Source organism: Antennarius striatus, chromosome 17 (genome assembly GCF_040054535.1).
Source record: "Antennarius striatus isolate MH-2024 chromosome 17, ASM4005453v1, whole genome shotgun sequence".
NCBI lineage: Eukaryota > Metazoa > Chordata > Actinopteri > Lophiiformes > Antennariidae > Antennarius > Antennarius striatus.
The window spans coordinates 7,104,126-7,128,271 of record NC_090792.1 but is presented as its reverse complement, the minus strand read 5'-3'; the positions used below and the strand labels follow the sequence as shown (position 1 = coordinate 7,128,271).

The 24,146-nt window shown below is 45.0% G+C and overlaps 1 protein-coding gene across 1 annotated transcript in view; it reads right to left on the bottom strand.

Moving 5' to 3' along the window:
* Positions 1-210: 210 nt before the first annotated feature.
* Positions 211-24,146, bottom strand: part of runx3 (RUNX family transcription factor 3) — a 47,324-nt gene continuing 23,388 nt past the window's right edge. Inside the window, exons 6-8 of the mRNA XM_068338516.1 lie at positions 13,581-13,727; positions 7,873-7,947; positions 211-3,255 (exon numbers count right to left, since the gene is read on the bottom strand). Of these exons, the coding sequence (XP_068194617.1) occupies positions 2,774-3,255; positions 7,873-7,947; positions 13,581-13,727 (704 nt within the window). The 3' untranslated portion in view covers positions 211-2,773. The remainder of the gene's footprint in view (positions 3,256-7,872; positions 7,948-13,580; positions 13,728-24,146) is intronic.

Sequence of the window (24,146 nt, the reverse complement as noted above, 5' to 3'; positions counted from 1 at the left end):
CTACTACAGTCCAAAATATTGTAGTGCTACTACAGTGTAGAAAACATTGGTTCTACTAAACAGATTATTGAATGTTGAAGCTTCATGCTAACATTAGCTTCCTTTATGCTAAGCTAATGTGTTCATGGCCAAAGGGACGAATCTGTCTTCTTGCTAAAATAAACAGCAGGAAAGAAGACAAAAGCGAGACAAATGTTTTTTTTTTAATTAAAATGATTTAAAAACTACATTATCCGCAAACTTTACAAGCACTCAATATGGGAGCATTAACATTAACATACGTAGATGAGATTCTTAAATTAACATATCAGTTTCAAATGTACGTACATGCTTTGAGTGTAAAGAGAAATAAAAGGAGCAAGATTAATGAACAGTTCTGGTATATGACATAGGAGGAAATGGGCATCTTGTAAAAAGAAAACAAAATTAAAAAGTAACAATGTGCTCTTTAATCCAATATACAATAAAATACAGCTCACTTGTACATTTTTGACTTTCTAGCATTGCATTAAGAAAGATGTTAAAGATCAAGACATAAATCACTTTCCTAACATTGACATCCTGACAGTATTACAGGCAGTTGTGAAGATCTTTGGTTTTTTATGGAAGGAACCACACAAAAACATGTGTGGTTTTTCTAGCTGCATGAGTTTTTTTTGTGTGCCTATAATAAAGTAAGGTCATCAGAAGAAGATCTACAGTAAAAGGCTCCAGAGGAAAAAGAGGAATAAGGCAAAGTCTTTGTATGACATCTTCAGAATACCTTGCATATTTTTTTAAACCTGAGCTGCAAATGCTAGCCTTTTTGGATCACTATTCACTTTGAAATTAAATATCACTTTTATAGCAACTAAATACCCATCTTTCAAAGTCACAAATGCTTGCTTCTTGTGGAAGACTTTTCTTGCAGATCTGAGTCACCTGATATCTGCCTTTACACAGCTCACACTCAGATGATATGCAGGTGTATGAATTATTGGCAGAGCCGTGAGCCCTTGGCACTGATGATCAGTAAATTAGACCAGAAAAGACAGAATCAGGGCCATAAAGCCTTCAAAGCATTTACTGATTGTACAGAACAAAGGGACCTGTGCACAACAAGGGAAGGTTTTTTTTTTATGTCTGCCCTTGGTGTTTGTAAGAAGATACCACACTGACCCCACCTCCTACTTCTGTTCCTTCATCCTCACACTCTTCCTCCTCCAGGGATAAACAGATCACATGAGTACCTGCCAGGTACAGGCCTTACTGACTGGGGGAATGTCCACGCATCATGAAATCACTTATTACTTTTTAAGGAATTTTTAAAAGGAAGCTTAAAGCACATTGAGCAAATGCTGTGAAGGAATAATGAATATTTAGTTTGGCAGAGTTTGAGCTAGATTATTTGTAAGAACATAACCAACAAAAAGAAATGAAGGATCAAACATAGTGCAAAATTAAATGTCGCATTTGGTGCTGGAAGGCAGTTGGAAAATGATTAAAAGATTTTGGCTCTTGATACACCATCTCATTAACAAAATCTGTCGGGCGTGGTTCATAAGGAATAAAGGTTTTTAGTGCATCAAAGCTACATTGGAAGACAAAATAATTACATTAAAGGTTTTGTTTTTATAATTTAGTAGCAATATATTACACAAATTCAAAATTTATACTTAACAACAAAATACGCTATATATATATACGGTTTGTGTGTATATACTGTATATATATATTCATAAAGGAAAGGGACAGAGAAATGCTTAAGGATTTGGGGTATATGCAGACATTTCTTCACTTTTTGGCTCAAATAAATATTAAAAAGTAAACTGTGTCATCCAACTCAAGAAAATCAGACCAAAACTTTTTTAAACAAAGGCTTGAATAAGAAATCCACGGAAACAGTGAAGATCAGACAGAGCAGGACCAAAATGTTCCTGCTGAAAAGAAACCAATAAACAGCCCTCTGTGTTCGTCCTTTACATTCCTTATCAGCCATTGTCCTGTTGAAAGTGGATACACTGGTGACACAGCAGAGGAGAATGCATTTCTTAAAGAAGAGTCATGATGGATAAAATGCTTTTCTGTCTGGGGCTGTGTTGAAACATCTCCTGCATACCACTCACCAACGGCTGATGTGTCCATTTGGATAATAAATTAGGCAATAAGGTACTGCATAAGTTCTGTGAGCGCATCAAACAGCTCTGGATACTCACACATGACACAAACGTTACAACAGATTCAAAGCTTAGAAGGACGGGTTGCTACAGCAGTGCAGCCATGCCTTGGAAAGATGTCGGAGTCACTCTGGGAGCAAACGTCTGGTCTGACTGTTCCTCTCCACTGACCACTGTTTGCTCAACTGTGGTTTTCAGTTCACCCACCACACTGTTTCTTACCACCACTGTCTTTTGTCTTTTAAGGATTACTGGTTAGCACGAGACAAGTCATCCTGACAGGTTACGATGACTTCTCTGGCTTTACCCTCACGTCTATTTACAGTTTCAGCCCAAAAAAATCTCAGAGTTTATGGCTTTTGTATTCTTTATGGGTACATGTTTTAGCACAGTGCAGACGTTTACTCAAAATTTACAAAATACGTCGACGTCCTGGGAGAGTTGGTAAAACAGTCTTGAAAGCGAGTGCAGGAGAAATGAAAGACAAACATGCAGCATTTCTCTTTTTTTGGTTTGTTGTTTTTCTGTCAGTGTTCAGGTTTTTTTTTGTTCATTATCCTATTAAATTTTCATTCCTCCATTCGCCCGCACCCTCCAATTGTCATGATGTCTGTCAGTCAATAAGGCCTCCAGACAGACTCATCCAGACGGCCCGAGGCGCTCATGGCGGTGGGGGAGTTGCTGTGGCTGCCGTCGGCCTCCACACCCTCGCTCTGGGCATTGAGCCCCGGGTTCATCAGGCTGTTGGTCCCTCCGGTGCCCGTGGCCCCTGAGCAGGACAGCAGACGGGTGGGGGAACGCTCGCCCCCAGTGTTCCCCGGTGCCACCATGGAGAACTGGTAGGATCCAGAACCTGTGCCGTAATACAGGTAGGAGTTGGACTGGAAGTTCTGTGTTTGGTTATTTGAGTAGGGGGGTGGCAGGTAGGTGTGGTATCTGGTGGAAGCTGACATGCTGAGGCCACTGATGCCGGTGCTGGAGGTGTTGGTGGAGTATGGGAAGGCCCCAGGGTAGTGCATGCGCGGGTCTGAGAAACGAGGGTCAGTCAGCGGTGACAGGGATGGAAAAGAAGTCCTCTGTTGGAAGAGGTCTGTTGTCCCTGTTGGAGGAAGCAAATGGTTGGAAAGAGTCAACGAAAAGCAAGCGTTGAACAAAAACTGCTGTTGTGATGTTGAAACATGCTTTCTACTCTGAAGAGGGACCCTCATACCCAGAACAGCCAGTTTTCACAACCCCCAATTCAGAGCTCAGATTTCTTGTGATATGACCGTCTGTGGAAATGTTTGCTGAAAATAATGACCTGAGACATTTCTTTTGCTTAATAACAGTCATCAAACACTGACAGCACATCACCCTACAGCCCCGTGCACAAGACCCAAGTTATGGAAAGACCTCCTCGCCACAGCCCTCCTGCCATTCCTTCAAAAGGAGATCAACGTAAGCTATTCTACGAGTAATGAAAAGCATGATTGTCAGTGCTGGGGGGTGCTTCTTATAAACACAGACAGCTTGTTGCGCTGTTATGCAGCTCATCATAAATCAAACTTAAAGGACAGGGGCAGGCAGTCACAATTAGAGACAGACATGAAAGGTAAGAAGGAAGGAAGGAAAAGAAACAAAGAAAAAAAGTGTTTCTATGTGAATATCCGTGAAGCTAATGTGTATCACAGTCGGGACCTGTCAGAGTTAACTGCTAAGTGTAATCTCAACGGTAACAGAGTACTGTGGACCCAGCTGTTAGGACTTCAATTTCACTGCACACTTTCTAATTTATTTAGCTGACAAAGGGAAGCAGAAAAATATTGTTTGAGTGTTTAACTTCTCTGAAAGTTGGGGTCACCAACATAGCTCCTTAAGTCAAACACCATATTGCTCCTCTCATTTAGCTGAGCTGAATTTTTGGCTGATCCTACATCCTGAGCTTCAGATACAAAACCATTTACAGCTCTGTAGTCCTCTGGGGCCATGATGCATGCAATATGTTCAGCACTTCTGCTGCATTATGCAATTTAGAAGGCCTGATGTCAGTTTTGAATGAAGTATAAATTCACTGAAGCAGTGCTGTCTCTGTTTCATTTGTCGGTTAATTTCTCAGCTTAACTTGAATATTTGTTCTTTGTGTAGAGCAGGTAAATCACACCCTAGCATCATCGCTGTTTTATAATTATCATTTATACTCTTGTCTGACAAGTTGAGCATGTTGAGTCTCAAGCTGTTTTATAATTAAATACCATGATACTGGAAGAAGATAAGGTGGCCAGTAGCTAGGCTGAAAACGCCATAAACACTCTCAACCTGGTTGTGTGCTACAACGACTGGTTGAGTTCCTCATACCTGACATCCTTGCTGTTCATACACACACTCACACAAACTCCAGTCTGTGGCTATTTGTTTGTCCGCATGTAGCCTTCATGGATCCAATGTGCCCACATGACTGCAAGTGTAAAATGTGGATTTGGATGGCAGAGAAAAGAGAGCTTGTATTTGTCAAATAGCAAGCGCTTGCACGCCACAGCCCTGAGGGGTAAGAATGCCAAAGTTGCGTGCCACAGACTTGTTGAAATGTCTTTTCCCTATGTCTGGAGAACTGGGTCCATTTTCAACAACAACAAAAAAGCTGCTTTGCAATTTCCATGGACCCTGCTATAGTATTTTTTTTAAACAAAAGATTTCTGCTGTTGAGTTGCTCTTCTTTTTGCAATGAGGGAGTTTGGTGGTGGTGGTAGTGGCAGTGGGGGGGGGGGGCTGTTTCTTTTTCCAGACACTGGAGTTGGGCTGCGTATCTGATTTCATGCAAGGAAAACTCAAGCCTTCAGCTGCTGTTGATTCGGGTGAAGTGGAGTCGGCCCGCTAATTCCTATCGGACTCCCAAAAAGCCTCTTCCTCCTCCTCCTCTCTGTCTCTCTCTCTCTCTCTCTCTCTCTCTCTCTCTCTCTCTCTCTCTCTCTCTCTCTCTCTCTCTGTCTCTCTCTCTCTCTCTCTCTCTCTCTCTCTCTCTTCTCTCTCTCTCTCCCTGCTAAATTTAGGCTTCAGGTTGAGGCTTGGGAGGAGATGTGCTGCGTGGGGACTCGATGGCCCCTGTTGCCGTGGCTCAGCTTGCACATGATCGCTTAATTGGAGTCGGTGGAAACATGTTGGCTAAACTGCGGTGGGGATTGGATCCTGTGTTCTGTCAGGGGAAACTGAACTGGACAGTTATCACAACACCTTAATGGCCTTGTGCAGTACGCCTGCTTCCACCTTTAATGTTCCAGAGGACAGTAGCTCCCTCTGGAGGAGAGGGTTCCACAAAAATATTTTGTACCAGAGAAGCAAAGTTTTGCAGCTTTTTCTCTATCTTAACCAAGCTGCATACCTCACTGCATCCCCACTCTCCCCCACCCAGTGTAAGTACAGGCTGCTCTGTTGTGGCTGTGGTAACCGTGGTGCGTCTTTGGCAGAGAGGGTCTTCCTAACTGGGTCTACTAGTAGCTGCCTGTAACCTCTGTAGCCCAAAACCACACATGATCTCCATTAGGTTCATCTGAAACATGTTGACTAAATTGCAGGGACAGGAGAGGGGACGGACCCCAGAGGGCTCCCTGGCACAGTCTGCTGTCTGTGATGTTCCCAGTCTATGAAGCGGGTAGCGGGAATCAGGACTTTTATAGAGAACATAGTGTTCCAGCCCCGTCTTTCCTCCTCAAGCTTTGAAACACGCTCTTATTTAATCCAGTAACACCAAGGGTGGAGTCTTCTTCCTTTCTGCTCAGCTCAAAAAGTCCACTAGTCCACAGTCAAGCGTGTAACCCAGATGTGACAGGAGGTTTGTCTCATTTGCGTAAGGGAGAAACTGATTTTGCTTGTTAACATAAGGACAAGTTTAAAGGCTGTCATGTCTATGTGTGTAATTGTGCGCTGTGTGTGTGTGTGTGTGTGTGTGTGTGTGTGTGTGTGTGTGTGTGTGTGTGTGTGTGTGTGTGTGTGTGTGTGTGTGTGTGTGTGTGTGTGTGTGTGTGTGTGTGTATGTGTGCGTGCCCACATGTAATGGCTGGTGATGGAGGGATGCAAATCCAGGCGCTCACCTGTGAAATGTTTACTCAGGCTTGATGCAAACTGTGACGGCCAGCGCCCAGGGAATGGTGTCTCAGGCAAATGAGAGGAGGGAAGGGAAGACTAGAAAGAGAGAGGCTGGTCCAGCTCCATGAGATACTCTTCTAATCTTCTCTATCATATCATCTCTAAAGACACATTTCTGCACTGCAACTCCTTCCAGATGTGGAAAGGTTCCCTTTCATTCCAGGCTACTTGAGCAGTTTAAACAATAGATGTCAGAAGGACGAGCAGTCCCTGCAGATAACAGGACAACACAACACCGGGGCAGACTTGCTGCTGTCCAGACCAACGAATAGGAGACCCAAATGAACACAAATGATCTCCAGGTGTTTGTTTAAGGCAGCGGGCCTTTGGGGCCAGTGCATCATGTTGGATGCAAATGATAATCACCTCTGTGCCATGGTCAACTGCCCTGAAGCCTCATTCATGTTAAGCACTTTTAGCATGTGAGCACAGAGTTTGCATGTCCTCAACTTGTGACATACAACACAAGCAATAATCAAGGAAGTTTGTGATTACAGAAAACCTTATATTTTCCTAATGTACTGACAAAGAAGGTGGCGTGATTAATGTGTGTTTGTATTGTCTTATTTATATTTATGTGTAAAGTCACGTATGTTGACTAATGTGTGTTAACCTCTGGGACCAAGTACAGTGTCACTGCATAGGGACAGAAGCATGTGACTACATTGTAATCTACTGCACACTTCTACATCAACTTGATGATTTTATTCCTCTTTGTGTGTCATGATATTAACAACCACATTTTTGCCAGGTTTTACAGTGAATCTTTTGCTGGGAAATGCCCTGCACAATCTGTAGGGTGTATACACAACTCCCTTGCATCACTTCAGTTATTGTGTTGAATCTGTGGTGCGGGAATGAAAATTCTTTCCTCTGTGTGCGTCTGAATGTGTGTCCACGAGTGGATTAGTCAGCATGGTTGTAATGGTGCTTTCTTGGTAAAGGAGGCTGAAGGGATTGTTGGAAGACATGAAAGCGCCAAATCACCAAAAAACAAATAAAAGGAAGAGGGAGTGGAACGATGCAGGCTGGGTGGTGGAGTTCTAGGAATGTTGTGGGGTGCAATTGGGCCCTCTGGGCAAAATGAAACACTCCATATCTGTCACAACAAATGACACATTCTGTACTCTTCCATTTTCATCCTCACTTTTGTTTTCTTCAGTCCTAAAGCCATAATGTTCACAAATGATACTAATTAAAATGATTTGAACAATATGTCATCTGAAAGGTGTGGACTTTCTTTTGTAAACCAGAGCACCTCCCTTATCTCCTCTGTATTTTCCGTACCGGTTTTCTCACTCTTACCGTAATAATTAAGACTTGCAATGACGTCTCCCTGCTGGATTGGTTCTGCACATTGTGATTATGCCTCTGTGACTAACAAAAACCCTTGACAAAAATGTCCTTGTTCACACACACACACACACACACACACACACACACACACACACACACACACACACACACACACACACACACACACACGCGCGCACACAGGCATTGATCTAGGGCTTTGAATGAGGAAAGACAAGGTAAAGGCTTGAAAGAATGAAAACATAAGCTACACAGACATTTGTAGAATAGCAAAACATCTCACCTGGCCATGGTCTCAGGTCCTCCTCCACCTTACATGTTTTCAGAGTGGGGGTGTCCATTTGCTCCTGCCACAGGGCTGGTGAAACACACAATTTTAACATCAGGTTAACACTAGAATTTGCTTCTTAGATACACATCTAAAGCAACAGTTCCAGACAGACTTGTCAAAGCTGTCCTGACATCTGGCAGCTGGGAGATGTGTCTTCCTGCCACAGGTTGGGCTTTGCTGACTGAGCAGTGAAGACGGGGAAGAGGAGGGGTCGATTTCTCACCAGAGTGAGACCAGGCTTGGAAAAACATGCTTGATGGGTGCATGGGAGATATTTTTGGGTCTTTCAGGCGAGACACCGGAGGGGCTGTGAGAGGACACTCGCTTGGCTGACCAGCCAAAAGCTGTCAAGAGGCGAAGGAGGGTTGGAGACCTACTGGCCCAATGCGTGGGACTCTGCTTCACACTCATCCGGCCATACCGCAGGAGGGGCGACACCAACAGGAGCTGTTTGCTTTAGGTCTGAGATCGTACAGTTGTTACGTGACATCTTGCACAAAGCTCTGTAGGGAAGTCTAGCGTGCGTGTCTCTTTAATGCATTGCAAAAGATGCATGATTATTTTCATCACAAAGATAGAAATATACATTCTGTACAGCGAACATCACATTCCTGTGCTATTCCTTAATAACAGCAGCAGACGACCTTGTGGCATCCCAATCATCTGCTGCTGAGATACCGCAATGTAGTAAACTCCTAACCTCCTGTAGAGGCAATTAGGATTTACAGGGGGGGCAGGAGTGAGGAGGGGAGGGGGCAATGTTGAGCTGTTCACCTATAGCTGCACTGAGTTTAACATGTGTTAAACCTGCGTTTCCTCTAGAGCTCCTCCACTTCCTTTGCGAAGGCCCAAATCAGCACTCAGTCACTGAGAGGTCCTGCACTATGCCGCACAATGGCAAATTCTTACGCATAAATGGTCTTATTCAGAAAGGCTTCCAAGCAGCTGGTGCGATTCGCTCAAGAAAATAAACATTTCCTTCAAATATTTTGATTGGCCAGAAGACAACGTCAATACCAGAGGCACAGATTACCCCTGTTAATAAGAGGACCGGCCCCGTGGGCGGAGCTGGGGAGAAGGGGAGGCTGGGGTAGAAATGGGAAGAAGCAGCGGCTTCGTCACTAATAACAAGCATTGGGGTGGTGCCAGCGTAGTTTTGGGGAGGACGCAAATAAACACATGCTCCGCTTTTGAAGTGCATTTGTAAGATGAAAGCAGCGGCTGAGGAGACGTTTGAGCCAAAATGGCATCCATCCTCGTGACTCCGGATCCAGCAACGCCTCTGAGACATGCATTGCGCCTGCCGAAATGAAGCGTGTCATTGAGAAACAGTGAATGCCGGTCCTTGTGCTGGCTTCCTGTTTCGCTTAGGCCTTAGGCGTCGCAACGGGGAGAGAATGTGAGAGAGCAGGCAAGAGAGAAATAAAGACGCCAGCGAGGGAAGGAGAGAGAAAGAGACCGTGTTAGCGAGGGGAGGAACACGGCCTTGGCTCAGCTATGTGGGACATTTGATATGTCTTTTGAGCCTCACTTATAATGTGAGCAAAAACAAACACATGGGCTGAAAAATCCTATGTTCTCTTTGAGAGTTGGTAGTCCTCCCACCATTTCCCTCTCCCCAGACTCAATAGAGACTGTTCATGGCACACATGTAGTTTCTGTAATTGCTGAAATGTAAAACTCAGCCTGACTCTGATGTGAAATTATGACTTACACAAACAGTTGAGTCTGGTAAAAAATAACTTGCTCTCACTTCTCCTTTTCTTTCTTTCTTTTTATAAACAAGGGGGTAAATTCATAAGATCATTTTTTTGAAGGAAAAATCATTTTCTGTTGAATTATTCATGTCAGGGTCACAAAAAAAGAGAATAACCACGAGTGAAATTGTCAGGCCCTTAACAAATAAACTCCGTGGCGGCCATTGGCATATTATGAAAATAGTGGCGGGTAGAAGTAAAACATCGTCGGATCCAGATTCTTGCTCGTTTTGGTTGTATTGGACTCTGAGGGCCAACTTCCTGCTTGGGTTTGGCAGAAATCTGCATGAAATCTAACTGGCATGACGGCTATACTCCAAAAGTCCACACCACAGCAACCTGACGGCGCTAATTTCCTGTCTCGCTCTTGCTTTTAATTGGCTGATCATGTCACTGGATGTGCGAATTAGTGTGAGCCTCCTAGCCGCAGCAGTAGCGGAATGCTGCCTCAAACCTGGGGGGCCGGCTAGTGTGTTTATGTGGAGTAAACAGTGTGGTCACTGTGGACGGGGCAGGAGGGGCAGGGCCGCGTTGGGCCGGTCTATCAAACGCGACTTTCTGGAGTTAAGTCCAGAAACCAGAGCTGAAAACTGGTGAACAATATGACCGGAGCACGGCTGCAGCAGGTGTGTGCAGGAGGAAGTCAGAGGTCACCACGTTTGTGAAAGCGACATTAATGGAAACGCGTTTTGTTTTTTGTTTTTTTTTGCACTGAAATTTGCAGAAAGAAATACATGATATATTATTTCTGCAAGACCCAGCTGACATTGTCAATAACGTCTCCATGTTCAGACACACACACTCTGTCAGAACAATGAGTGCTTGGAGTTGACGACGGGACGTTATGATAGCATCTGATAGTCATCTTCAGAGAGGAACACACAGGTGTTGGAATAAATATCTTACTAAATGATATCCCCTCAAACGTGCCAAGACTTTTTTTTGTACGGTTAAATTGCTTCTGTATTTCTTCCCATCTGCCCCACCCAAATCCACCACCACCCCACCACCCATTCTGACACCACCTGCTCTTTTACTGTTGAAACACATTTTAGTTGAAAGAGATGCTTTTGTCCTTCCTGTTTTTGTCTGTTAGTAGCTTTGCCAGTGGGCCCGTTCTGTTTTGTCTACATCTCACATGGAAAAAAGTAAAAAGTCAGTTTACAATTTTGCACTTTGAGAAAAATCTATCAAATTTGCTTTTCTTGACCATACACACATCATGTATGCAAAGCTAGGATTAGGTACTAATGATGTGTGGTATCCTATATCAGAGGGAGAAAAAAATCCACCACCCACAGACACATACAGTATACACATGTAGCTGACTTTGAGGTTTGGAAAACCAGAGTAACAGTTTAGTACTTGATTGTTTGAATTTCAGATATGCTCGACTGCCCTAGTTGAACCACACACACCCTCCGCCCTGGCTGAGAATCATTCCACATGTCTAGCGAGCTTACCTGTAGCCACAGAAGAACAAAAACAAGCAGTGAATGCAACGTCTGCCAAAGTACGGGAATCCTGTCACTGCATGCACTGTAATGAGCTCTTAATTACCCCGTCTGTCTGGGACACTAACAGAACTTGCAACACGAGCACAGAATCGCGTTTGTCAGAATGCGCCTTCTATTTGTGCCTATGGTGCAATTCCCTGTGTTTGTGTGTGTGTGTGTGTGTGTGTGTGTGTGTGTGTGTGTGTGTGTGTGTGTGTGCGCGTGCGTGTGTGTGTGTGTGCGTGTGTGTGTGCGTGTGTGTGTGATTTCAGAATCCAGGTCAGTGTTGAGCAGATGTCTAGAGTCGCGTCCTGTTGACATGAAAACTGAGACAGTGTTTCATAGCTCAGACAACAAAATGAAGCAAGCAGGCTTTAGGAGGAGATGACACTATTTTCTTATTTGTTTTGTCTTCAAGGGGGAAAGTGCAACGTCTCAAGGTACGGATAGTGGAAAACATCTTTTGTAACGAGATGGGAATCCATTTAATTATAATGTGTTGATGGCGATCTGTCACTCAGCGATGCTCAAACAAACAGGCCCTGGGATTTAAAGTATCTGCAAAATACACCAGCGTCTGGCTGGGCTTCCCCAGGCAGAGTGCTGAGTGTTGTTGACATGTAAACACTTCTCTGTGTCTCTGAACGGGGTCTAAAACAACAAAACTATTTTACTTAAGCCTGGTAACGCTGCAGCTCTGTGCGTGATATGAGCTGGCAAGCATGACGTGACATACATTGTCGGCCAACAGGTAGACTGGATGGGAGGGAAACCAGTCCTCTGGCCTATTTCTTAATTATTTTACCACACTTGCCCTGCAGTATGCCGTCATGATGGTAATACCACAGATTAAGGTGTGTGGTTTTTAACTGCCCTTCTCCTTGTCTGCTTCACTCACACACACTCCTTACAGATGGCCTCCAGTCACTGGCAGCAGTAACGCAAAGCTCAAGGCCTTTGCCCATGTTAATGTGTTGTGTCTGCTCGTAGTGTTTATACTGTACATGTGTGTGTTGCAACATTGCAGCCCTTTGAAGCCTGACAAGCCCATGACACTCTAATTCCTGCCCTAATCCTGTGTGAAGCAGACAAGAGCAGCTCTTCATCTCTACACCTCTTCTCTGCCTGCCGGAGTCTCCTCTCCGGGGTAAGCTCAGCCACAGGGGGGCTTTTTATTGGCAGACAACGTACAAAAGCTCACGCCAACCAGTAAACCGTCAGGAAATTATCATCACACTGGCTATATTGTGTTGAATTTCCCTTGTGTTTATATTCAGCCTAACCAGTCAGTGATGTTTTATAAAAATGGCTGGCATGTTTTCTCCTCTGTACAAGCTGTGCGAAAGAACAAAATCAACATCAACAACGAGTAAGGACACAGGAGAGCAGCTGGAACAGCCGCTGTTCTCCTCAGTCAGCTGTTAGATAGACCCGCTCTAGTGACTCAGTGCTTGGCTAAGCTCAGCACAAGGCCAAACACTGGTGTGTGGTGGTGATACACACTGATAGATTTCCTCCCACACATGGAGCACGGCTCCCAAACAAGCTCTCCTGTGCTCAGCAACATGCTGATACAAATGTAATGAGATTCATTAGCCAGCATGAGAACCAGCGAGTGGGCAGGAGAGGAGTGTGTGTGTGTGTGTGTGTGTGTGTGTGTGTGTGTGTGTGTGTGTGTGTGTGTGTGTGTGTGTGTGTGTGTGTGTGTGTGTGTGAGTGTGTGTGTGTGTTTAGTCTGCATGCTTCCAGACATAGCACCCTGTTAAAAACGCTCTGACATACAGCAGAGAGCGAACACTCATCCTCTATCCAGCCACACACACACACACAAACACACACACACACACACACACACACACACACACACACACACACACACACACACACATGAACCTACCTGCCCTCTCTCCTCCACCATCACACCACCTCAGTTTGAATCTGCCCCCTCCGCCCCCCCCCCATCCCCCCACACACACATTTGACCAGTGTGTGTGACGTGATTGCCAAGGTAACGGGCAGATGTTACATTCCTGAGGCTGCAGTGTGTGTGGTGTGTGTGGAGGTCAGGTTCAGCACAGGCCAAGCTCAGCTGGCAGCGCCCGCCCTGCCACCTGGCCACAGACTCGAGCGCTGAGGGGCCCCAGTCTGCCAAACGTAGGGCATCCGGGGACAGAAGTGACACAGGCTTCCCTCCACACAGCCAACGCTCCTCACAGCGATTGGCACCAACCATGTTGATGTATAACACATTCGTAGGAGGGATTACTTAACCTGTGGCCTGAATGTGTTTGTTTTTATCAAGGGCGTTATTTACTCCAGGCTAAAGTGAGCTAATGTGCGTGTGTGTGTTTGTTTGTATTTGTGTGTATGGAGGGGGTTTAGGGGTGTTTGCTACAGCGATCCTCACCTTGTGTGGTGCCGAGGTGGCTCTGATGGATGGGGCGGGGGTTGTTGTTCACTGGACCTATCCTCATGCTGCGTTGGTAGCGCTCGATCTCCGACAGCCTGTCTGAGAACTGCATCTTCTGGGGGTCCTCCATCTTCACTCTGTGCCCTGCAGGGTCCACAAGCAAGAGAGACGTCAAGGAGAGGCACTTCAGGAAAATAGCACTGAACAAGCTGATAAATAGCAAAAACAACAGAAGAGTGCATGGATTTGGAAAACTTCCTTTTGTCACAGATTGCTTCATGGGTGCCAAACAGTTTGACATGTCACCAGAAAAAAAGCTGCATTTAGTGTAAAACTGACTTTACTGTAATTCAGACAGAATGAAATTACACACTGCGACTAAGGCGCTGTCGCTGTTTTTTAAACTTCCAAACACCAAAATATTTTTTGAGTTTTATCAGACCTTGACACACACCGGCTAGACGCTAAGCAAGCTGCACCTGCTGTGGTGTCATCTGCAGTTAACACAGATAATGGTGGTTGAAATTGACACCTCGAGGAATGTTGATTTCCCTGAACTGAACCTCAGATGAAATAAATAATAAACCATCCATTTGTACCTCATACATCAACAAATACATGGAGTTATCTCTGCTTAGATTGCTTAAAAACAAGATAGAAGGGGTACTTGATAATAACCCCCTTGATAAATATCCACCCACACACACTCATTCAGATCTGACTGACACAACACTTATGCAGGAAACACCCAGACTCACTACCAGACCACGTAGTCATCAGTTTGAAATAACAAGAATCCAAACAACAGAAAACGACCGAAGGATTTTTTTTGCGTGTCTCTTTAATTCAGACCTGGAACAGTACCCAACACACACTTACCACCACCATCACTTAGATGTCCCGTCCAGGGAGACGCTAACCTCTGGTCATGCCTCTTACAGGAGACACACATGCCAACACACATGTACAAATACACATTTTCACACACACACACACACACACACACACACACACACACACACACACACACACACACACACACACACACACACACACATACAAACACACACACACACACACACACACACACACACACACACATGTATGTGCACATGCTTTACATGCGAACACGCCTTAAATGTCAGACGTGAGTCCGGATGAGGCTCTGCTCTAATGGGAGGAAGACATTTTAATGTAACTATCAATGCACCAAAACTGTGTGTGAACCAGTATGTATACATTCTGTGGTTTTCTCCCTGGCATCTCTACAGAGTAGCCTAATGTGAAGTAATGGCTGGATTTGAATATTTTATCACTATATAAAGGGGGCAAGGCAGACGGACCAATATAGATTTTGCCCGTCCTTTCTCTCCACTGACCCATGGGCAATATATCTTCTCTTTGTGGCTGACCCATGGGTAAAGTTTCCTCTCGTTTACCGCTCTGTCCATTTGTTTGTGCCCACCACCTCCCCTCCATCCCCTCTTTACGAACTATATAGAAAATATCCAACATTAAGGGCTTCCGGCACACACGTGAACAAATGAACAATTTTGATTTTGATTCCTTTGGTCCACAGTCAGAGTGTAACCACAGCGCTGTGGGACTTTCATGATTTACACCCAGCGGTCAACAGTTGTGTTGCATTTTACATCTGTGAGGACGAGCACGACTCATTTGTGAATGTGACTGAGCAGAGTGTTTCTGTTGCTCCTCGCCAACTGTTTGTTTCCTAGAGGACGGAGACGTTAGACACCAATGGAAAATGTGTGTGTGTGTGTGTGTGTGTGTGTGTGTGTGTGTGTGTGTGTGTGTGTGTGTGTGTGTGTGTGTGTGTGTGTGTGTGTGTGTGTGTGTGTGTGTGTGTGTGTGTGTGTGAGTGAGAGAGAGAGATTCCGTCCACCCGCCCACCGGCTTACTCCGTGCCGTTACTCAGGAACATATCCTGGGCAGGCGTACACAAACCCACACACACTCTGCGAGATCTTTTTTATTCACACTCACACTCTTTAAGCTGTGATGGAAGGAATGAAGGCCTGCGTTCTCGTTCTATCTCTCTCTCCCTCTCTCACTCACACACACTCACACACACACACACAGACAGCGCCAGCTCCAGGCTCCATCACCCACATAGACACTGTGGCTACTGTCTGCTGCGGGCCAAAGCAGGGGTGGCCGGGGGAAGCAGCCATCCAAATATAGCCCCTATATGTGTCCTTGTGTAGTTATTAAGAGATTTACACCACCTCAAACGGCTGAGGTCAGGGAAATGATACATCCCACCACTCTGGTTGGAAAAAAGGCAGACGGCAGGAGAAAAAAAATATTATTGGTCAGTTTCTTGTGGCCAGTGTTGGTCTGAGATGAATTGCCTAGCTTTTTATGGATGAAAGTGATCATTCAGCTGCACCGCTACACATGCACACACGCACACACACACACACACACACACACACACACACACACACACACACACACACACACACACACACACACACACACACACACACACACACACACACACACACACACACACACACCAGAGCTGAGTGGTGGCCCTGATCCAGTTGGCCGGGACACACTTCATTTGGTGACACACTGTTCAGTGCTTCCAGCAGGGGGGTTTAGTGGGCTGAAGGAGGGTGACTTTGGACCTGGAGCTCATTTACCCCGGGCCCACAGTTGCTGTTAACACCACTGATCAACAGGGAGGTGGTTCACAACTCCCTCTCCTCCTCTTGGCTTTGTGTCTCTGATAATTAGGAGAGCAGCAGACTCACGCTATCCTAACTTTTTCAGACGCTTTTAAAACCGTAGCTACTATAAAAGTCATTTTCTTCACATCTGTCTGCATTTTGCATGGCAGTTTCAAGACTCTGTGATGACTATAGGGATAAGCAATAAGCCTATGTGATTTAACCGACACTTTGTAGGATTGTGCATTCTGTAATTAATAAAGTCAAAAGGTTTGAAATGTTTTTATTGAATAAGATGGAACTATTTAATAATTTTCCCTTTCCTCAACTGAGAAAAAAATCTCTAAAGTCATAATTTAATTTTCATTTTGTGTGTACACCTGTAGATTCAGAGATAAACAATCATTCACTCACCCATGTAGGCCTGGGTGTGACCCTTTTTGGAAACAAACAGCATTATTCACTGAAATTAAGTTTTTATGACTCTGAATCACTAGAGAAAACAGCTGAAAGCATAAACCATCATTTTCCAGTTAAACCTACGTGAACATGACTGACGTGGCCGATGGGCTGACCCTGCCTGTAGCCACAGTGTGTCCATACCGTCCACCAACATTTGACTTCTACTCTACAGGACCGGGGGCCAGAGGGGTGCCGGCACTCCATGTCAGCCCCATTTCAGAAGGGTTTCTGTGGTCAGATGAATATTTAATGTCTCAGGGTGCACTTAGGAGAGAATGCCCGTGTTTTTCTCTCTATGATATCATAACCACAAGATAGAGCTAGGAGATGGGGGCCAGTGTACACATGAGGCCTAAACAGCAGTGCTCAATACTCGCCCAGAGCTGAAATGGATGCTAAGGGCTGTAGATTTACTAGCCTCCTCTAGAGTAGCGGTCGCATCATCTGAAAGCATTATGGAAGTCTATGAAGAACAAATAAAATGCTTGATATAAAATGTCTGGTATTAACGATGTACTGAAAGGCAATGGCTGTGTTTTGAAGAAATGGGTGTGCCCTGCTTTGTTTTCTGAGTATGTGTGAGTCTCTTTATTTCCTGATCATGTTTTATCCTCTGTAGTATGACTTCAGATGCTTTGTTGATTGTTTTTCCTGCACTTTGCATTGAGATAGGGTGAAATGCAAGTGATGTGAAAAATGTGAAGCTATTTTTCAGAAGGTTACACCCGGCTCTCTCTTGCCGGACAACATGAACCAACAAACTGCAGCGGGTCTTGCCCAGCCTCGCCTCTACAAAGGCTGTATCAGCTCCAAACAGAGAAGGTGTTTGCTCAGCGAGGTGACAGCCAGGCCTCAAACACCAGCGCCACTGCAGAGCGATCACCCTAAACGGCCTGTTGCTTCCGCCAACCCCCACTTTTTCTCAACTTTTCTCTCTATCTGTTTGTCTCCAACTCTTATGAGAATGAAACATATGTCGCCGTCCAATGGGGGGACACTTTAAACACAAGCTCTTTTTAGTAAAGGGCTGGGTGCTTTTTCAGGGGCAAAGTGAAACTCTATCTGGACGGCAAAGGGCAATACGTGCTTTGGCATCAGCCCAAGTCTGCTCTGAATATATTTGTAGTGTAAATATTTGTATTCAACGTATAAATGGACTCGATAGGCCTCAGATAACAGACTAGTATTGATTTGGAATACAGGTATCACACTGAAAACTATGTCTGGCCTGTAAAGTCTATCTACATATGCTGTAGGATTACATGCAAAAAATGTCTGAGTTAGGTAGGGGGTATTTGTGATTCTAATATGGAGGCTAACATGATTTAGTTACCAAAAAGGGGACGTTTTGTGTTAAGTCAATAGAGCCACAGCTTTTAAGGAGTAAGTCTTTGCTCCTCGAGTTAACGTGGTGAACATCAAGTGAAAAGACGGGAACACGACCAGCATCTCCATCTAACTTTTGAAACCCAGTGGCGTGATGTGAGGCGACAGTTGAACACATGTTGCAGCGAGTCTTACTTGCCTGAGAGCAAACTTCCGTTTGCCCTCAACAGACACTGGGGACATTTTGACATCTGTTGAGCAAACTCTTGTACACCTGTCATCCTCTTCTTCCTCTCGTAGACCTGAACCCCCTTCATTTTGGTTCCTACTCTGTTACTTTCTGCTCTTTCTCATGCATCCCTTTTCGTTCAACTGCTGGCATTACATGACAGCTCAACAATTTTTTTTACAGAATTGAATTTGTTTCCCAGGGCCATCATTCAGACTTGAGTATTCACAGTTAGGCAAATCAAAGTTCTTATTTTGAGGCTGACCCCGAAGGATGTGGGTTTCACCCTTGGTTGGTGATTGTGGGTGTCTCATCTAGGCCTAAATGAGTCAATGCAAGCCACACACAGACATTACACTGCTTTTCACTCATTTGCATAACACCCTAGCATTTTAAGAGTGATTGCTTTAGTTTTACAACTAACATTACCATGCATTTAATGTACATGCTATTTATTCTGTGCTGAGTTGTGTGTCTGTCATAAACAACGTAGTGCTGAGTTTAAGACGGGTTTGGGAAATGTTATTTTCAAGCTTTCAGCAGCAAATGTCTTGGTGGGTTTGTAAATGTATTTCACCCTGCCTGAGCACTGCTGGGGGATTGTGTGGCCCCTCAGGCAGATGCATCAGCCTCTCCAGAGACATGAGCAGTGTGAAAACCCCCTCACATCACAGAAAACAAGCTGCTCACAGCGGAAGTTGCCACATAAGTCAGCTTGAGCAAAGAGCGTAGCCTTCCTTTTCTGATAAGGGGATAAAGCTCTTTGCATATGTCTGTTTATGTGTGTTTGTGGAACAGAGGCAGTGCCACACAAGGATATCCCCACAGCAGGGCAGGTTGAGGCAGGCAAAGAGAGCAAAGGGGTAACAAAAAAATGAGGCCCAAAAAAAAAATGCACCCGGATTCTCTGACAATACAGCGAGGCCCGTAGCACAGTGAGAGTAATCATCCCTCCTTTGTCCCACCATTCCGTACTCTTTGTCTGTGTCTGTGCGTGCGTGTGTGTGTGTGTGTGTCTGTGCGTGTGCGTGTGCGTGTGTGTGTGTGTGTGTGTGTGTGTATGTAACTGTCTTCTACTCTGGAGTTGAGGCGTGTTAGAGTTGATATGAGCAGGGCTGTTTTTCAGACTTTTTTGGCTGCTTGCCTGCAGACTTTGTAGATCTCTCAGTGCCACCGCCGCTGCAGCTCACGTCTCATTGCGCACAGAAGGCCTATTTGGCTCCAGTGGCAGATCATATTAAAGCAAAATGCTGCTTTGAGTGCGCTATTTTAGCTCTGATGGTGAATGGAGTTGCTGTGTGCGTGTGTTTGTGTACTGGTGTTTGTGCATACGTGGTAGTCTTGTCGTCTGAGCAGCAAGGTGCTGAGGGGAAGGTGGAGGCCTCGCTCAGGCTGTGGGAAAGGAAGGGGAGCCGCTGCTGTCAGATACATCAATGCAACGCCAGCAGATGTGTCAAACGGCTTCACATTCACACCTCCATGCATACCGAGCTGCACACAGTTATGTGCAACAGGCATACATTCACCCCCAAACGTGCACACGCAGAGTTCCTCAGAATTGCAATTGATATTCCAGATGGGTCGAAGTAAATGTGGAGATGTGAAATGTGTCAGTTTTACGGTGCACTTATTTCACATTCCGGGCTTTCACTGAGGTTAGTGTCAGCGGACGGCTGCAGGAGCATCAAGACAGCAGAGGTTGATTTTCTTTTTCGATTCGGCCTATTCTGAAGAGCCATGGCTTCACTGTGTGTTGACCCAAAGGATTACCGAACCTTCTTGGCACCTGGAAGCAAAAGAAAGGCCTTGCTACACCTATTATTTGCTCACTGTTCCTAAACATTAAGACCTGAAGAAATAAATATCCAAAAACCACAGGGTGGTGGTGGTACACAATGTCTTTTCCAGTAACCAGCAGGTGCCTCCCTAAAACCGCCCCGGTCCAGCCCCGTCTCCACTGCCCCTACGCAGATTATAGTTTATTGTCACAATGCAACAAGGGATGACATATTCCTCCACTGATGGATCATTTATTTTTCTAAATGCGGAACGGAACTTCTATTACATGTCGACGGAAATGTTGTAATGGCTCGTCCTCTATGGGTCAGTGTAAATACGGAAGAGTGAAAACACACAGAGTTGGCATTTTATTTCCCTTCATAGGTAGGTAAACAGGAAAGAAGCTTGGCCGCTGAGTTTGACGGGGGGGGGTTGAGGGGAGGTGGAGAAAGGACTGAGCAGCAGCGTGGGCCCAACTCATCCGTGATTCTGAGAAAATGACTTCTGCTTGCATCATCACAGGAATTAAAAGTGTTTTCTGGGGCCTGTGTAAATAATTTGATCGCTCCAAGTGTGCCCTGCTGTTCTATCTGGCGTCAGCAAATATGGGGTGGAAATTTTTGTCTGAGTGGAAAAATAAAGCCCAGTTCTCCCTGAGGGTATTTTATGTGTCTTCAGCAGTCATCCACTGGCTCGAGGAGGACACATCATGCTGTTTGAAAATGTTACACAATGTTCCTCTTTTTTCTTGCTTTCACCTTCGACGCCGAGCATCAAGCCAAGGAGGAAACCGAGGCAGAAATGGAACAAGACAAGAAAATCGCCACTAATGGACTAATGGATGTATTTTCTTTCTTTCTATCTCATTTTGCTGAGGTAGTTAGACTAATTAGTTTCGCTTTCACAGGACAGCTTAAGCGCAAAAGCCTAAATAGGATTATCAGCAGCTGTGTGTGCATATGTGTGTGTCTCTGTGTGTGCGTTTGTATAATCCTCAAAGGGAGCCAGCCTCAAAGCTTCTAGATGTGGTTAAGGTGGCAAAAGTGGTCAAAGAGCTCCCATCTCAGTCCTGTATTTACTCTCCCACAACAACATTTGATTACAATATTACAGATGCCTTTATGTCACACTTTAATAACAGGAAATCTTTCAATTTCATTCATATGTGACTTAAAAACACATCAAACTTTTAAAAAAAAATACTTGTAATCATCTGTCTCTCCAGACGCAGACATCCTGCCATCCTACTGGAGGAAAAGGCTCTCATGCACCACCAATCACAAGCCTCAGACCTCAGAATGCGGTGAGCGTTTTGTCCTGACGTCTGAAATCCTCTCTGAAATCAATCCACACGTAATCAGTATGCACTGCTACATTCCAGTGGATTTATCAGTCACCCAATATTTGCTCTATTTCTAATCACTGAGGCTAAGTATGACGCATCTGGATTGACCCCTGGGGAAGAGAAACGCCACAGTCGATGGCCTCCAGTCAGTACAGATGCCACAGAGTGTTTTTTCTCTTCTAGGGTGTAAATTTTTGTTTTTATCTGCTCCGATCTGTCTGTCAGTGGTATTGGGCAAAATATCTTCTGAACCAAACCATAAATTAACTCATCATGAGTTTTATTGTGAGGGATAGGATCTATTTATTTGTAATGTGGTGCATTTGAGACTCACAATGGTCTTCAGGCTATACATTTGGGACTCTTGTTGAGCTATTAGCAGTCAGGAAAGCACCCACCTGAAGACCTGCCACTATTTTCCCCTCCCCTGGCACTGCTACACCTGTAGGCCTTTATTTCACAGACACCCATCTCCATTTTCAAACATCAAAGTTCCCTTTGAGAGCCACTCGCAGCGAGGGCGAGCCTTTCATGTGATTTGTGGAGCATGGGCGTGGCCCGTGGGGCCGACTTAAAGAGATGGACGCACCTGACAGGTGTATGGGTTGAACACACGCAAACTCCTACACAACAACATGCATGCTCTCCTTTTGTTGACTTTACACAGAGACTGCAATATCACAGGAAAAATAACACAGCAAATGTCATTGTTTGGCTATTTGCATACTTTGTACAGTCTGTGTGCCAAATGCAAATACAATCAACCCGCCAACTTCAATATGCATCCACCCCTCACACCATTCAGACGCTGCCACCCCCAACCCCACCTCACCCTCCCACCTCCTCCAAACCATTCTCCGCTTGGAGCTGGTTGAACACACCTAGCAGAGTAAACAGAGGCAGCAAAACACAACAGCACTTGTGTGATTCAGGTGGATGTGTTGACCTGCGCATGAGGGCCGTCTGACTATATGCAGGTATTACATGTACGCTGAATAATTGTGTTAGTGGTTGGGGTGTATGCTTCACACACATTGCCACCGTATGTCAGGCATGAACCCTCGGAACTCTGACGGGGCATTAAACCGAATTAAATAAAGTAAATCTGTAACGTAACATTTGGAGAGTTCAGCTGGACATTTTAGTTTAATTTAATTTTAAAGGGGTTTGAAATTTGACTTTGTTCAGTCGGAGTCAGCAGTAAAATGTGTTCCTTGTGACTTCAAACTTGACCTTTGAAGGTTTCTTTTCACACACAGCAGCTTTGAGCCTGTGATCATTGATTCACAGAAGTGACTTTTTATCACCCTTATTTAAAAACCATCCAACCTTTAAAAAACACAAGTACACATCTGAGTGATATATTTTTCTACACATCAAAAACCATTAGAAGAGAAATACATGTTCGCACTTTCAAATAACTTCATGCTGATTAATTTGTTTAAGCTCTAAATGGGAGAGGCACATACTTTGTGGACACGGGCCAACATACTATTGAATCCCATTTTTTAAATTTCTGTCCCAGCCTGACCTGAGCTGAGTTCATCTTTTCTTCCTGGGGACTGATTCATTTCAGACTGAGAGATACAGAAATACAAACAGCCCCACCCCATGGGTAAATAAGCAGTGGCTGATGTCATATATAAGTGAGGGAATGAGAGGAGCACTAAAAATATAGTAGTGGGATAAATGAGAATAACCCTGCAGGGTGCATTAAGTTTGTGTGGCGGATCTGATTGCAGCGCGTCTCCGTGTTTAAGTCATCTGCTTTTAAGTTTTTGTCTTTTTAGCTCAACACGCTCTCTCTTGTGGCTTGTTGTTCAAACTGCTGCTCAGACTGAAAAGCGGGGAGTGTTTCAGTTGTAACAGTTGTGCTTCCAGTTTGGTCTCAGCAGAAGTTTGATAATCTATCATGACAGGCAGACCAGGAGGGAGAGAGAGGCGCAGCGGGCGGAGGCGCGCAATGACGCATGGCGGATGTGAGATGAGGAAATCGGCAGTAGGGAAGACAAAAATACTTAGGTGAACACTTAGCCTGCTTTCTGTCCGGGTGTTAAATGCTGTCGGTGTGTGGATACATTATGTGCTAATAAAACACATTTATGTGTCAGTTATGTAAGTGCTTTCAGAACGCATGACGCTCCTCATTCATTTGCAGCAGGTGAGGCACCTCCGCAGTTCTGTCCGTCAGATTATCCTGACTGGATCAGTAAACAAGAATAAAAACCTCCTCCCTACTTGTGGCAACTCCAGCCGTGGCTCGGCTGGCAGCCACGCAAATGCAGGTCCTATGCAAACAGCCTGTAAAGCCATGAGCAGGCCGGCCGGCCCCGCAGCGCGCCAGCCTGCGGACAGCTGAGCTCAGCGCTGCCAACTTTGGCCACGGGCTGTCTGCACTCTGAACGATAATGCTGAGATGTGCGGGCAGCGTTGAGGGGCATTTATCAAAAAGTGATACCGAGGACGCATTAGAATATCCAGCTTCCTCCCAATAAATGATTTGTTGTGGAAAAATTACTTTTGGCAAAGGCGCCTCGGCTCTGGCTCAGAACGTCAGACATAATGCGGTGCCTTGTGGTTTCTGAAGGATCTGATCCTTAATAACGTCTCAATGGCGGTGTGTGTTCCTGCTCTTCGCCTGTGCCAGATCATGACTGACTTTTTACTCCCAGAATGTGAATCTTTTAAAAAAAAAATACAATCTCTCACGTGATTTCTATTTCCAG